The 14,898-nt window shown below is 32.8% G+C and overlaps 1 protein-coding gene and 2 pseudogenes across 3 annotated transcripts; 2 read left to right on the top strand and 1 right to left on the bottom strand.

The window, feature by feature from the left end:
* Positions 1-9,598: 9,598 nt before the first annotated feature.
* On the top strand, positions 9,599-10,765 carry LOC104788566 (uncharacterized). 3 transcript variants are annotated; one of them, XM_087451616.1, is made up of 3 exons: positions 9,599-9,765; positions 9,852-10,030; positions 10,492-10,765. In XM_087451616.1, exons 1-3 carry the CDS (start codon positions 9,700-9,702, stop codon positions 10,634-10,636), a joined length of 390 nt encoding a protein of 129 aa, XP_087307742.1. In that variant the 5' UTR covers positions 9,599-9,699; the 3' UTR covers positions 10,637-10,765. The 3 variants fall into 3 exon arrangements, 1 of the variants encoding a protein (XP_087307742.1); XR_015558067.1 differs by having other exon boundaries at positions 9,621-9,765; positions 9,852-10,402; XR_015558068.1 differs by lacking the exon at positions 9,852-10,030.
* Positions 10,766-11,667: 902 nt separating this feature from the next.
* Positions 11,668-12,458, top strand: LOC147945051 (uncharacterized; annotated as a pseudogene).
* Positions 12,459-12,833: 375 nt separating this feature from the next.
* On the bottom strand, positions 12,834-14,038 carry LOC104789847 (glutathione S-transferase F4-like; annotated as a pseudogene).
* Between the last annotated feature and the right edge of the window lie 860 nt (positions 14,039-14,898).

The following is a 14,898-nucleotide window of genomic DNA, read 5'->3' on the forward strand; positions in this document are numbered from 1 at the left end:
TTTGCCTTCAGCAGATCTGCCAATATTTTTGCAGTTGCTTTCTCACCATACCTCGACCTTGCACCAACATCACAAGTATGCTTCAATGTGAGTGTCCTTATTTCAAAATTCTGTGAATTGGCATGCGTTGTTGCATATATTCTCCAGCCGCATTTCTTGTCTACACATGTTGCTATAACTCTTCCCGGATCTGATTTAGATATTTGAAATGTAAAAAGCCGTGTCATCACATAAAGTGACAACATTTTATGCATCTCCTTTTTGTTAGCAAATATTCGTCCAACGTATAGTCCATCAGTTGCCATTTTAAGATCCATGTTCCTTTCTTCGTTAGGAGCTCCTCTGACATTGTCATGCACAGGTGGAGCATCATTCAACAGATGTGGATCGTCTTCCCTTATAATTGCCATATTACTCCGCATAAATCCCATTCCCTCGATGCCTCGCTCATCATCAATGCCCTCCGCTGCACTGCCAACATTCACCTGCGTCTGATCTATAATGTTGTCACGCACAGGGGGTGCATCACACCATATTGTAGGATTGTATGGCACCAGAGCTCCCCCTGTTGTATCACTGACATCATCAGCTAAGACGTTCTGCTCCCGACTTTGCGACTCTAGCTCTATACCAAGTCCAAATCCTATTGGTTCCATGCTACCTCCCTCCTTTCCTCTGTAAGGATCCCAATTAGGCGGGTAATCATTGTTGATCCATGTCGTCCACTCATAAAAATTATAATCTGGCTCATCGTCCAATCCCTCCATTGGATCGCCTCCTCCGTCTGCTCCCATCAATGAAGAATCAGACTCATCGTCCAATCCCTCCATTGGATCGCCTCCTCCGTCTGCTCCCACCAATGAAGAATCAGACTGCTGTCTTCCATTAGCCGGTGATGGACAAAATTCATCTTCCTGCACTTCCACTATATATTGTCCACCACGACTCTCTCCAGTATGTCTTACCCTTTCGGATGGCTCCGCAATATCAAGTACACTTACTTCTGCACCACTGATTTCCTTCTGCACCACTGCCCCTCCGTCCACTTCGTCGACAGTTCTCAAATACTCTAAAAACACTTCCTCGTCAGAGTCCATTGCACCCGCCTTTCCTACCCTTGGCGATGATGGACAAATTCTCCCGTCACCAACCTCTTCATCATGTCCACCATTCACCTCCACAGATTTCCTTGCAGTTTTGGATCCCTCCGCAATATCAACTATAGTTGCGCCCGAGCTCACTTTCCTTTTCTGGATAGGATCACTGATCTCCACCAACCGTTTCCTCTTGCCATTATTTTCAACTACGCTTCCATGATGATAGCCTCCTACGTCTGACTTCTTATGCATCACTCCCTCGCGGTGGACTTCCTCAACAGTTCTCAAATACTTTATAAACACTTCATCGTCAGAATCCATTGTTGGAAAGTCTTCACCTATCGTCGGACATTTTGGTGAGTCCATTGCTTTCCCCGAAACTTGGTTGTCGTCTTCCACGATGGACCCGATATTCGCATCTGGATTATGTCCATCCACAAGAGACATTGGGGGTATATGTCCATAAGACATCATGTTTAACTCGACGTTCTGTTCACAATCTATACCCACCCCAGCAAGTCCTTCGCCAGTAGACAACCCGTTTAGTCCTTCCTCGACTGTGGACATACCTTCCTTCTTAATCGTTACATACAAATACAGTCCACCACACTCCTCATTTTTGATTTAAACTGTTCAAACTCAACTTCACTGCTTACTAAAACTGGGGGCATCTTACCTTGTGTGAATACAATTGTCTCTCCTGGGTGCCAGAAACTTAGCTCTACTTTACTGCTCACCGGATTCACCCCCAAAACCTCTACTACCTTTTCTTTCACATCTGTCAAACTCGTTTCTCTGTGGATAGACAAATATCTCGCCATTTGCCCTCTACGGACACTAAACTTCCACATCCCCAACTCTGAACATGTCCACTCGCCCACCAGCAGACACACTCTGCCCTCCATCTGCATAAACATGGAAAACATTTAAGATCATAATCAATGAAAGGCCTAGTCCCTCAACCAACAACAGACAGTTAATGCAGTTTAATGGACCCTTAATGGAAACCGTTTATTGAGAATTATGAGTTTCTGTACCCAACAACATCCATAATTAATGTGAAAACATACCTTCGACAGTAGTTGCCTCAACCAAATCCACCTTTTGACAAATCGCCGATTTTCAGATCCGTTTATGTTTACCAATAAACTTTGGCATCATTAACTACAATTATCTCTTTTCCAACCTACAATTATCCTTTGGACCATAGCCTCTCTCCCATTATAGCTTGTCATTTCAGCATTAATGGCTATTAATGTGCCAAATCGTTTGAAACTGGCGCTAAATGTTTTCCTCTTTAAAGCGCAGGGCAATTTTGTCTTTCTTAATGTCTCCCAAAAGTCAAATATGACATTTCTCACAAGCAAAAAAAAAGTGGCATTTTGTACAAGTTTTTTAAATAATATGGCATAACTGGCCAAATTCCCTTTCTTCTTCCCTTGGTATCGATTATGCTCAGTCTCTGATTTACGAATGGTTTGGTCTGATTTGTATTGATCCGGTTTAGGATATTACATTTTGTTGATTTGAATTGAAACCACTGACGGAGAAAAAAAAAGTGTCATAATATTTTTTTTCACAAAACAAATAGATTATATTTAAAAAAAAAAATATTATTACAAAAGTTAAAGTTTTTGAGAAATTATGCTTTTGCCGTTTAATGCTTTAGGATTTTTAATCAACTTATAATTATGCTTAACCATACAAATTATACAATCGATTAAGATTTTGTTAAAAGCTAAGGCCAAAAAAAAAAGCTTAATAATCATATCACATATGTATATCTACTTAAATCTAGGATTAATCCAATGTTTTTTTTGTTCCATTCTCTTTTCCATACTTAGTTGTTGTTTATAATATGATGAGAGTTTGAATCAATATCTGTGTGTGTGTGGATGTGGTACATATATAGTCATAGTACATACATCTTTACTATTTAGTTGTTCTTATGTATTTTAAATCGAGGGAACATATGATGTAATAATGGTTTTGTTTTATCGAATTTAGCCAAAAAACGTAGTTAATTTTGTAAGACGTTTTGATGTAGATATACAGATGATGTATTGAGTGATTAAGCTTTGTACATAGAGAAAGCTTTGTCTTGTTTTAGTTTCACTGATTTGGAAGGTACTAACTTGCTCGAAACTAGGGTTTTATACTCTGTTTCACTCGGGGATTTCAAAAATGAAATTGTTGATTAAATTGGGTCGATTTGATTGCAGATGGGAGTTGCCGGAATCTGAGAATTCGTTTTTTGGCGTCAATATATTTATACTCTGTTTCACTTATAATATATTTATTAGGAAAATCTATCGTAACTATTTTTCATAGATATCCAAAAAAAAACCTCAAATGGATGAGAAAAATTTAAATATTGTATCGGTGTCTGTGGATTATGTGATAGAAACTGTGACTTATGAGATAGCTAGATGCCAATTAAACCTGGACCATAAAGTAAAACGCATCCGACCGCAGTGTGGACACTGGCCCACCACACTTGAACTCTTTAACACAACTGCATGTGAACATGTATAGTATTTGATTTTACTTGAATCTAACGAATAAGTCCTCTCCTTCACGTATATTCATGGAATGTTACTGTTTCTTTTTTTTTTTTCCTGTCAAAGAGAATGTTACCTTTTTTACTTCTTTCATGCATTAGAATAAAAAAAAGTATTCACATTCCACGGATCTTGTTGCGCCAAATCCGGAAAGTCACACAAAGCTGTTGAATTAATTTTCAATAAAATAATAAATCAAAATCAGAAACCAAATCTTGAGTCACTTTATATAATAAAACTCGGCGGGTCCAAAATTATTTATGTATTTAACATTATTTTGTGTATTATTTTGTTTACCGCGAGATAAAATTATTTATAATTAAAATATTTAAAATTATAAGTTGTATTTGTTGGTTAAATATGATATGATTATATAATAATTGGTAAATAAACCATTTAATACTGCAATATAATTTATTTTTTACATAATATTTATTTAATCAATTTAATTAAATATGTCTATTCTCTGATACTTGTTAACAAAATAATGATGTTTTACCCTTGTAACACCGAATTAATGATATCTCATTTTTTTATTTATATAAATATCGATAAAACCCGTCCCGCTATATAACCTCGTCCCGAGATATTTTAACTCACACTATATCATCTTAATTTTTAATATTTATTATGTATATACGGTATAATATTTATCATATTTAAATTTTTAAAAGTTTCAAATATTTTTATATTTAACATTTTAAAAATCTTTAAAATAAAGAACCAGAATAAAATCAAATAAATTTTTTTAAAGTTTGAATGCCTGATAAATCAAGCTTTCTATTTTTTTTTTTTGACTCAAGCTTTCTATTCATTTGTATTCAAAATCATTTTGGTCTCTTTTAAAGTATGACTCTGAACCATTGCCCAAAATTTTTTAGACGATATGGGATATTGTAACCGTATTTTTTATTCATTTATTGAGTAATATATGTCCGTTTTCAAATTTTTTTATTACATCATATGCAGGAAAAAATCACAATTTTATTAATTAAATGTATTATAGAATAATTCAAAAGAATTTAAATATAAATTCAAATAAAAAATGAAAGGGAATCATATATTTATGTTTTAGTGAGGTAGAAAGTTTTCCTTATTTTTAAAATTTTTACCTATAATTAATTTTAAAGTTTTGGTAACTAATATTAAAATCAATACATTAAATGTAAAAACTTTCCAAAAAATATTTTTGAGCAAAAACTGCTGCAAAAATACTAGCATAGATTAATAAAAATAACGAATTCATAAAAATTGCATATGAAAGTAAAATAAAATAAGGATAAAAGTAGAATTTAAACATTTCAAAAAAAGAGAATCTATATATACATTTTCAGAAACATTTTTGAAATAATTCCTCAAGTTCCAACTTATTTACAACCCTGTCACTATCTTTATTAAAAAAAAATGGGTTCCACGATTTGGACGTCTCTTCTCTTTATACATTAGCCCAAGCCCAAGCCCAAGCTCTCGAGACAATCATTTTTGTTTGTTTTGCGTTTTATTTTTGTTTTTTTTTTTTTCTCGCCTGTGTAAATTCTTTTGGGGAAGAAAAAAAAAACTCAATGGACCTGGACATTTATAAAACTCATAAACTATAACATTTTGGATTTAATTTTTGTGGTCCATTAATATTTTCGAACATAGTGTTCTTTATTGAATTAAAATTTTTTAATTTCAACATATATTGCAAAATCTAACAGAGATTTATATGAACAAAAAAAAAATATATCCCACACACAAATATGATAATCAAATTATGGTAAACTCATCTAATTATTTAAAACAATAGTTTTAAAAATATATTTAAATATTTTTGTAAATACAAATACAAAGAAACAAAAATAGACTAATAGTTTATCCAAGATAATTATATGTACAATAATGATATTTTAAATTATTAACCCGCGGTAAAAAAATAGATACACACAATATGAATTATATAATATATTAGACTTTAAAAATTTAAAATTTTTAAAAGTATAAAACTAATTAGTTACATATATAGAAAAATAAATAATTAATTTAATTTATGTATTTCTAAATAAAAATATAGCCCCGCAGTGTACCGCGGGTGTATATCTAGTTCAGATTTAGTTTTGGAAACCCGGTAGTTTGAGTTACAAGCTTGGAGATACACGTAGGGAAACAAAGATAATGTCAACAAATAATTATGAATATTTAGGGCATCTCTAACCCATTTCTTCATTTTTTTACTCCAACCTATTTCTCCATATTTTAATCCAAAAAGAATATTCTTAGAATATTCTTCTTATATATTATTATTAATTTATATAATGATCATTTATTTATTAAAATTGCAAATTTGACCCAATTATTTTATTTTTAGCAAAAAAAACAAAAATTAGCATGTTATTTATATTTAAAATTTATTATTGAACACATTACATTACACAACATTCATCAATTATTAGTATTTGTTGTATTAAGTTGTTTTTAATCTTCAGTTTAAGTCATATTATGTGTTTTAAATTTTATTGGTAATAATGTTTTTTTGTACTTTTGTTTGTATTATATATTTTCTATGTTATATATGTTAATTGTTGAATTTTAAAATTGTTATTTATAAGTTTAAGTATAAAATAATAATATTTAACTGTATTTAGATATAAAATATAAATCTATATAAATTTAAGGGACTGATTTGCAAATAAAAAAGCTCAACTCCAAAATGGAGAAATGAATTAAAAGTCTCCAAATATAAAGACAAATATAGAGATCTCCATTTTGGAGGAACAATTCTTGGGTTCACTCCTAAGGTGAACTCCTTTGTTCACTTCTCATTATTTTAGCCAATGAGAATCTGACATATCATAATGCATTTAATAACCTATTCATTCACTTTCTTATAAAATAAGGAAACAAAATCTGTAAAATTAAAAACTTAAACCGCTTATTTATAAACTCAAACCGATATATAATTTCATTTTAATTGTAAAATCTAAATCCTAACCATCTCATTTGTAAACTCAAACCAACATATAATTTCGTTATAATTATAAAATCTAAACCCTAACCATCTCATTTGTAAACCCAAACCGATATATAATTTTGTTTTAATTGTAAAATCTAAACCCTAACCACTTCATTTGTAAACCCAAACCGACATATAATTTCATTTTAATTGTAAAATCTAAACCCTAACCACTTCATTTGTAACCAAACCGACATATAATTTTGTTTGAATTGTAAAATCTAAACTCTAATCATCTTATTTGTAAACCCAAACTGATACATTATTTTATTCTAATTATAAAACCTAAACCAAGCCAATATTTAACTTTTCTTAAAAAAATTATACATAATTTGTTTCTTTAATCTGTTTTGTTTTTTAATTTATTCATTTAAATAAAATAATGTATAAAAGATTCTGATTGGTTGAAAATAAACAAGTAAACAAGAAGGTTCACCCTAGGAGTGAACCTAAGTATTTTCCTAAACAAAATTATATGTCGGTTTGGGTTTACAAATTAGTGGTTAGGGTTTAGATTTTATAATTAGACGAAATTATATGTCGGTTGGGGTTTATAAAAAAGTGGTTAGGGTTTAGGATTTAAATTTTACAATCAAACAAATTTATACATCGGTTTGGGTTTATAAAAAAGTGGTTAGGATTTAGATTTTACAATTGAAGAAAATTATATGTCGGTTTGAGTTTATAAAAGAGTACAGTTAGGGTTTAGATTTTACAATTAAACAAAATTGTATTCCAATTTGGGTTTATAAAAGAGTGGTTAGAATTTAAATTACACCATTAAAAAAAATTGTCGGTTTGGGTTTATAAAAAAGTAATTTGAATTTTGATATTATAATTAAAAACTATAATATAATATTTAGAATTAACAATTATAAAATTAATTGGTATACATATTTTGTTTCTTTAATTAATCATTTGTTTCCTTAGTTAATAGGGGGTGAATAAGAGTGGTTCACCCCTAGGGGTGAACCCAAGAATTGTTCTTTTGTTTAATTATAAAATCTAAACCTTAATCACTCTTTTATAAACCCAAACCGACATATATTTGTTTTTAATTGTAAAATCTACACTCTAATCATTTTTTTATAAACCTAAACCGACATAATTTCCTTATTAAAAAATCTACAGAATTTGTTTCGCTTTATTTGTTTTGTCTTTTTATTTTAATTTTGATTTAATTTATAAATATGATATATGACATGACATTTTGTTGTATTTTGATTGGTTAATTAAGAAGGGGTGAATATAAGAGGTTCACCCCAAGATTTTTTTGGTTAGGAAAGGACCATTCTTGGGTTCACCCTTAGGGGTGAACCTCTTAGGGGTGAACCCTTAGGGGTGAACCACTCTTATTCACCCCCTCTTAGTTAAGGAAACAAATTATTGATTAAGGAAACAAAATCTGTATATCAATCAATTTTAAAATTATTAATTCTAAACATTATATTATATTTTTAAATTATAATATCTAAACCCAAATCACTCTTTTTATAAACCCAAATTAAAATACAATTTTCTTTAATTGTAAAATCTAAATCCTAACCACTATTTTATAAACTCAAACGGACATATAATTTTGTTTAATTATAAAATCTAAACCCTAACCACTCTTTTGTAAACCCAAACCGACATATAATTTTGGTTAATTGTAAAATTTAAACCTTAAACTCTAACCACTCTTTTAGAAACCCAAACCGACATATAATTTTGTTTAATTGTAAAAACTAAACCCTAACCACTCTTTTATAAACCCAAACCAACATATAATTTCGTTTAATTGTAAAATCTAAACTCTAATCACTCTTTTATAAACCTAAAACGACATATATATTTTTTTAATTATAAATTTAGATCCTAGTCCTCCTTTATAAACCTAAACCAACATAATTTCCTTAATAAAAATCCTACAAAATTGGTTTCATTAACTTGTTTTGTCTTTTTATTTATTTTATATTTTATGACATACATGTCGTTTTGTTGTATTTTGATTGGTTAATTAAGAGGGGTGAATATGAGTGATTCACCGCTAAGAGTGAACCCAAATTTTTTTCGTTAGAAAATAGACACTTAGAGTTTTCTGATAGATTAATAGGAGATCAATAACTATAAACCCAGTTAAAAATAATTATATCTATGGTTGAAATCACGGTTTAATTCTGGCTAATTGTGGCCCAATGTTGAAAAAAAAAAAAAACTTGAGAAACTAATTATATTTAATTATCCTAAATTTTTATAAAAAACCAAAAGAATCATTTGGTTTTACAGTTTTTAACCAGACTAAACTTAAACCATTTGGTTAATAAATATAACAACCAAATAGACTTTTAGACTAAACCAAACTATTTATTTCAGTTTCGTTCGGTTCGGTTTTTCGGATTACAGATTTTTTTGCCCACCCATAAAATACTTTGATGGTCGCGTGAGTTCCGAATATACCCACCCATAGTACTTTGGGTTTAGATTTGAGTTCCAAATATTACCAGATGGGCGTCCACGATTACTCAATACTTCTTGGGTTGAATTCTAGGTTATCATCATTGGTAATATTTTTTTAATTACCTTTAATCATTAATCAGGTAAAGAAAAATCTTGGTTAAAGGTCTAATCCTTTTAAGTGTTTTTTTTTTATTTTTTTTTTTGAAGGATCTCGATCATGCCCGGGTCAAAATTTGCTATCCTATTCTCAATCTTGATCGATTGGCCGGGCTTTTCATAATTCTTCACGATTACTCAATCGGCCAAATATAAATATCTTCAATATTATCGTATCGTCATTGGTAATATTTGTTTAATTACCCTTAATCATCTGAAGAATAATTTTGATTAAATTTGGTCTAATCTTTTTTGAAGGATCATGAAGTGCCGGGCTTTTCAGGCCCCTATCCTTAGATCCTGATCGATGGGCCGGGCCTTTTTGACTTGATTACTCAATGTCTTCCTCTTTCCACACCTTGAGTGATAAACCCTAGAATTCTCTGCCAGCAGAGAGATCGATTTCAGAAATCGTGAACCAGCCGCTGGCAGAATCATAATCATAAACGCGTTCATGTCTCTTCCTCCTCTTCCTCCTCCTCCTCCTCCTCCTCCTCCGAACCCTCTAGGTTCCACCGAGGTAAACTCTTTTTATTTAACATCGATCGAGGAATATTGCCATATGTAATAAAGGATTGATTCTGTATTTTTTTTTTCACATTTTAGTATGAGTCCATGACGTTTTGGGATGGAGAGGGGGTAAAACTCTCTGATAGAGCTAAGCTGGCCCGTTTCCTCAATGGTTTGGATCAAATTGTTAGAGGAACAGGATTTAGCGTAGATGCTTCTACCGTTAGGCCCGTGGTGGCGAACACCCACCATACGAGGATTAGCAACAACATTGTGTTAGTCCAATCATTACTTATCAAAATTGTGGGAAATCCAACCTCCTGTAGAGATTTTATCACAGATAGATAGCCTCCATCCCGAGCAATTAATACTAGTAGTCCTTTAGTGCCTTTTGTCTCATGGTATTGATTGCGAATTGGAGACAACACCATGAGGTAAAGGTCACTAAAGGATTACTAGTATTAATTGCTCGGGATGGGGTCTATCTATCTGTGATCAGGATTTCCCACGATTTTGATAAGCAATGATTGAACTAACACTAGTAAGGATCTTAGTTCTTTGAAGAACTGTGAAGATGATGATTCACACTAGGACCATTTTGAGGAACCAACGAATTGTGTTTCCGTTATTAGCACCTCTAACAAGCAGTTAGTTCTATGTTGTTGTCTTTAGTTGGTTTCAAACCCACTTAATTACTCTCATATTGTGCCTTACTTAATCTCTTTATTGTGCACAGAGGAATCTTTTCCCGCATTGCACTGAGGCAGCTAGAAGAGGAGAAGAAGGTTCCACTCACTTCTTTACTCTACTATGATCATCTCCTTCTTTTGACTCTACTCTTCTCCTCCTTTGATGTTTCTGATGTTTACTCAGTCTCTTAGTTCTTGTTGTTCAGACTTTGGCTCTCAATTTTGCTTTAGAACTCATTTAAAGCTGCATCGAAAGTTTCAATCTTTTCATAGACTCTTGATTTGAATTGATTTAATAATATTGAACAGAACTCAGTCATACAGCATAGAGTAAAATAGTGACCTTTTTAACATCTTCCTTCTTAATTTGATGTGTGAAAAAGAGACGGGAGCATTTGCACATGATTTTTGCATAGCTTGACGCATGTATTTTGTTTATATGGGAGTTACAAAGCAGCTTTACCTGGTTGTCCAATTCCCCCCTGCAATTTCTTCGTGATTTCCAGTCTCTTTTTCTTGTTTCATTATCTGTTGTCTCTTGCAATAGTAGAGACTAGTGTTTTGCTGATTTACCAAAAAGCAGCTTGAATACTCTGAATTTCTTAGAGGATTATATAAAAAGTCAATCTTAGTAGTGTATGATTCGCCGTTTCTATTGGTTCAAGTTTAGTATGACGTTCATATCAATTATAAAAACATTATAATGAGAGAAAAAAAAAACAACCACCATATCCACATGACAACGACCACAAGAGTAGTCATTCATTCATCTACTAGTCAAAGTTTGAGTTCACGTTTGATCTTCAGATTATTTAGATCGTTGAGTGGAAGATGATTTGTCGTCGATGTCTCACGAATTATTGAATTATTTCACTCTCTAGAAGGATAACTGATTATATATATTTAAAGAAAAAAAAAAATTTAATGAAGCTAAGAATCTCCCTTTCACACTTTCGACAATTTACAAACTAGGGGTCAATAAAATATCAATCATGTTGGTGGCTGAATTATATAAACTAACTAACCATTTAGGTATTTGGAAACTTAAAATTGCGCCGAAGATAGATACAACATTTTCTGTGGCGATGTTTATCGGGTGCCTTAGCTACAACAACTCAATTACAAACAAGACACATCCCTGCGGATCCAACTTGTCAACGTTGTTGCTGTAAAGATGAAACTATTAACCATTTGTTGTTTACCTGTCCGTATGCAGAGGCGGTGTGGAGAAGTTCTAATATCACATGGAGGGGACAAGTACAATTTACAGATAACTTGGAAGACAACATTCGTTTGTTGATCAGCTACCACAAACAGGCTCAACTCTCCCTCGATACAAGACTACTACCTTTTTGGATGATGTGGCGTATATGGAAATCCCGCAACGATTACATCTTCCAGAAAATAGATTGGCAACCACATACTGTTGCACAAAAAGGACTTCAAGACACCACCGAATGGACTGAAATTTTGCCAGTACAAGGACAAACATCAAATCAAGCACAAAACCATACTCAAGATACCTCTGTTACAACTTACAACCCGACAATGGTCCCCACCACCAGAAGGATGGCTTAAATGCAACTTTGATAGTGGATTCATACATGGAAGAGATTTCACAAGTACATGATGGATAATACGGGACTCGAATGGTAATGTGCTCCTATCAGGAAGTGCCAAACTCAAACAATCACACTCTGCATTACAAGCCGAAGCTTTAAGATTTCTACATGCTTTACAAGAAGTGTACAACCGAGGCTACCACCAGGTTTGGTTTGAAGGTGATAATCTAGAACTCACAACCCTGATCAACAAACAAGGAGATCATCTGCATCTCGGACCTCTATTATATGATATACGCTTTTGGATGTCAAAACTACCTCACTGTTCGCTAGACCAAGTCCCTCGAATCATGAATAAGGTGGCAGATAAACTTTCATGTTATGCAAACACTATGATTAATTCATATCAAGCATTTGATGTATTGCCTAACTGGCTGATACAAAGTTTGTAATACTCTTTTCATTAATAAAGAAAGATGTTTAAAAAAAAAAAACTAACTATCCATCATTATGAAGAAATACATTACTAAATATTATACTAAGTACGATGGATTTCAAACATGAATAGGACCAAAAGGAATATCCTACCATTCAAACATGAATATGAGAACTTTTTCACCGATAATTGCAAAAGTTTAATTATGAAAAAGTGCATGTTTATCCTTTGGTTTGTTGTTGTGTATTTTGTTCTTTATTTATATATTTACAAACCAAACACAAAGCAATGAAGCATCTTAACAAGATATAACTGCACCTAACAAACAACACAAGCTTACAAAGGAACCAAACACATCACACAGACACACAAATTTTACTTCTGCTTTTATTTAGTTTCTCCTCTGTTTATTAAACCAAGATTTCTCTTGATCGCAAGCCATCTTCCAAGCCTCTCTACTCGTAATCTCATCCACCCACTTATGCACCACCTTAGGTCGATTTTTGAACAATCTCCTCGTTGGAGTTCCCAAAAGGTAATGTATATTTGGTAGGTGATGGAGATCAACCGAAGTAAAGCTATTACAAGCCATAAATCTAGATTCTTGGAGTCGTTTCTCGTAGACATTTAGAACCTTCTCTAGATTAGCCTCGTTCTCTTTGACAACCGTATGGTCAGACACTCAGACTCTAGAGCGTAGAGAGGCTTAATGACTTGTTCCCAAGTGAGTTTCGATGCGGGTGGATCAAACTGATGAGCTTCGATTTCCATCCACATTGTCAGTATTGCCATTGTCTCGTGGCTTTGAAGATTCAAAAGCTGTGTGCCTCTTGGGCTATGAACATATGCGATGTATTCTGTGATGGCCCGAGACTCTAGAAGGAAAAACTCAAAATCTATTAGCTAACTACAAAAAAATTTGGTCAGGTTGTTGTTGATTTGTGTGTACTAAACTCGCCGGACAGCTTAACATTTCTATCTTCAAAAACGGGGACTTGACCAAATGGCTGCGTCAATAACACCAGTGGTAAAAGTTAATCCCTATAACAAATTCATGTATGTGTTGATCATTCGATCGATACAAGGTTTAAAACTTCAGAACATGATCGATATATAGGAATAGTGGAACTGGAGCATATAACCTATAAATTTGAGTGACAAGTAATCTATCTACACTCTAGCGATATTTCAGTGACAGTTTTGTAATAGTCTCACCTTGAAATAACGATATTTCAATTATGTGATATAAGTACTTACGTTGAGAGCGAGGAAATGTTCACTTTTGTGTTCACCAGTTTGCAATTTGACGGTCATGGGTTCGTGAGAGAGTCCTTTCTCATGGAGATCAGCGAGGACATGTCTTGTGTTGGTTGAGAAAGGATCGCCATGAACCTTGTAACCTGCAATGAAGAATTTGGAAAACCAAAATCAGAACAATGTGAAACCACGCATCCTGTTTTATTCTTACTTGAAGTCAATCTAGGAAGATATTACTGAAAATCAAAACCTACTATTAATCTTACCCAGCTTTTTTACTTCTGCCTCACGCTTCCAGTTTGGCAATAACTTGAACACTATCTGTAAGCAGTCGTCCATGTATATATATATAGATGATAGACTTGTTTTTGCATGTAAATCTCATCGATAAACCCAAATATATACACCAAAGTTATATATGCCTTTTCTTTTGCAATACAAATTAGAAAAGAGGAACATTTTGATTTTTTTTTTTTTTTTTTCCTGGGACGCACGTAAAGAGTCGGCGGAGGCGACGTTTCCGAATGTTTTGGATCTCTCAGGTGACTCTAATCCTTCCCGCTTTCGCGTCGTCGAGTTCTCCTTCGACGTCGTCGATGATCGGCTTACTTCAACGTCTACATGAATCATCAGCAAGTCTCTTCGTTTGAAATTGGCAAATCCTCTTTTTAGGTTGAGAAGAGAGAAAACATCTGTTTTCCTTTTGCTTTGGTTTAGGGTTTCGAAGAAGAAGAAGAAGAAGAGAAGAGAGAAAATATTATACGTATGATGATGATGATGAAAGTTAGATTTTTATTTTTTTGGTCTAGGGTTTTGAAGAATGAAGAAGCTAGCAAGAGAAAAAGAAAACAGAGAGAGTTTTGATTTCTTCTTTCTCTCTCAAGCAAGGAAGAATGCTGAAAAGAAATAGGAAATCTATATTCACAACGGTCACATTAATAAGGAAATTTATTATTAAGATTAGTTTGTTTCCTTTTCTAATTTGTTAGTTTATATATAGGATCAGTGTATTCATTCTAATCACAACGGTAACAAACACAGTACTGTATTACGATGGGACTGAGCTGCATCTATTTTCCCGTCGGCTCGAGAGCATCATGCCTAGCTTGGAACATGAAGAAAAGGTCATGATAGTCTCTAGGATGTGTAATACATATATATATATATATATATATATATATCACAACGGTTAACAAAAA

Source organism: Camelina sativa, chromosome 5 (genome assembly GCF_030686135.1).
Source record: "Camelina sativa cultivar CO46 ecotype springtype chromosome 5, ASM3068613v1".
In the NCBI taxonomy this organism is placed as follows: Eukaryota; Viridiplantae; Streptophyta; class Magnoliopsida; order Brassicales; family Brassicaceae; genus Camelina; species Camelina sativa.

Excerpts from the sequence above, each read along its gene's own strand:
- LOC104788566 (XM_087451616.1), top strand. The coding sequence starts at position 9,700 with ATGTCTCTTCCTCCTCTTCCTCCTCCTCCTCCTCCTCCTCCTCCGAAC. Across the intron at positions 9,766-9,851 it reads ACCCTCTAGGTTCCACCGAG|TATGAGTCCATGACGTTTTG; the intron begins GTAAACTCTTTT and ends TTCACATTTTAG. Across the intron at positions 10,031-10,491 it reads AGGATTAGCAACAACATTGT|AGGAATCTTTTCCCGCATTG; the intron begins GTTAGTCCAATC and ends TATTGTGCACAG.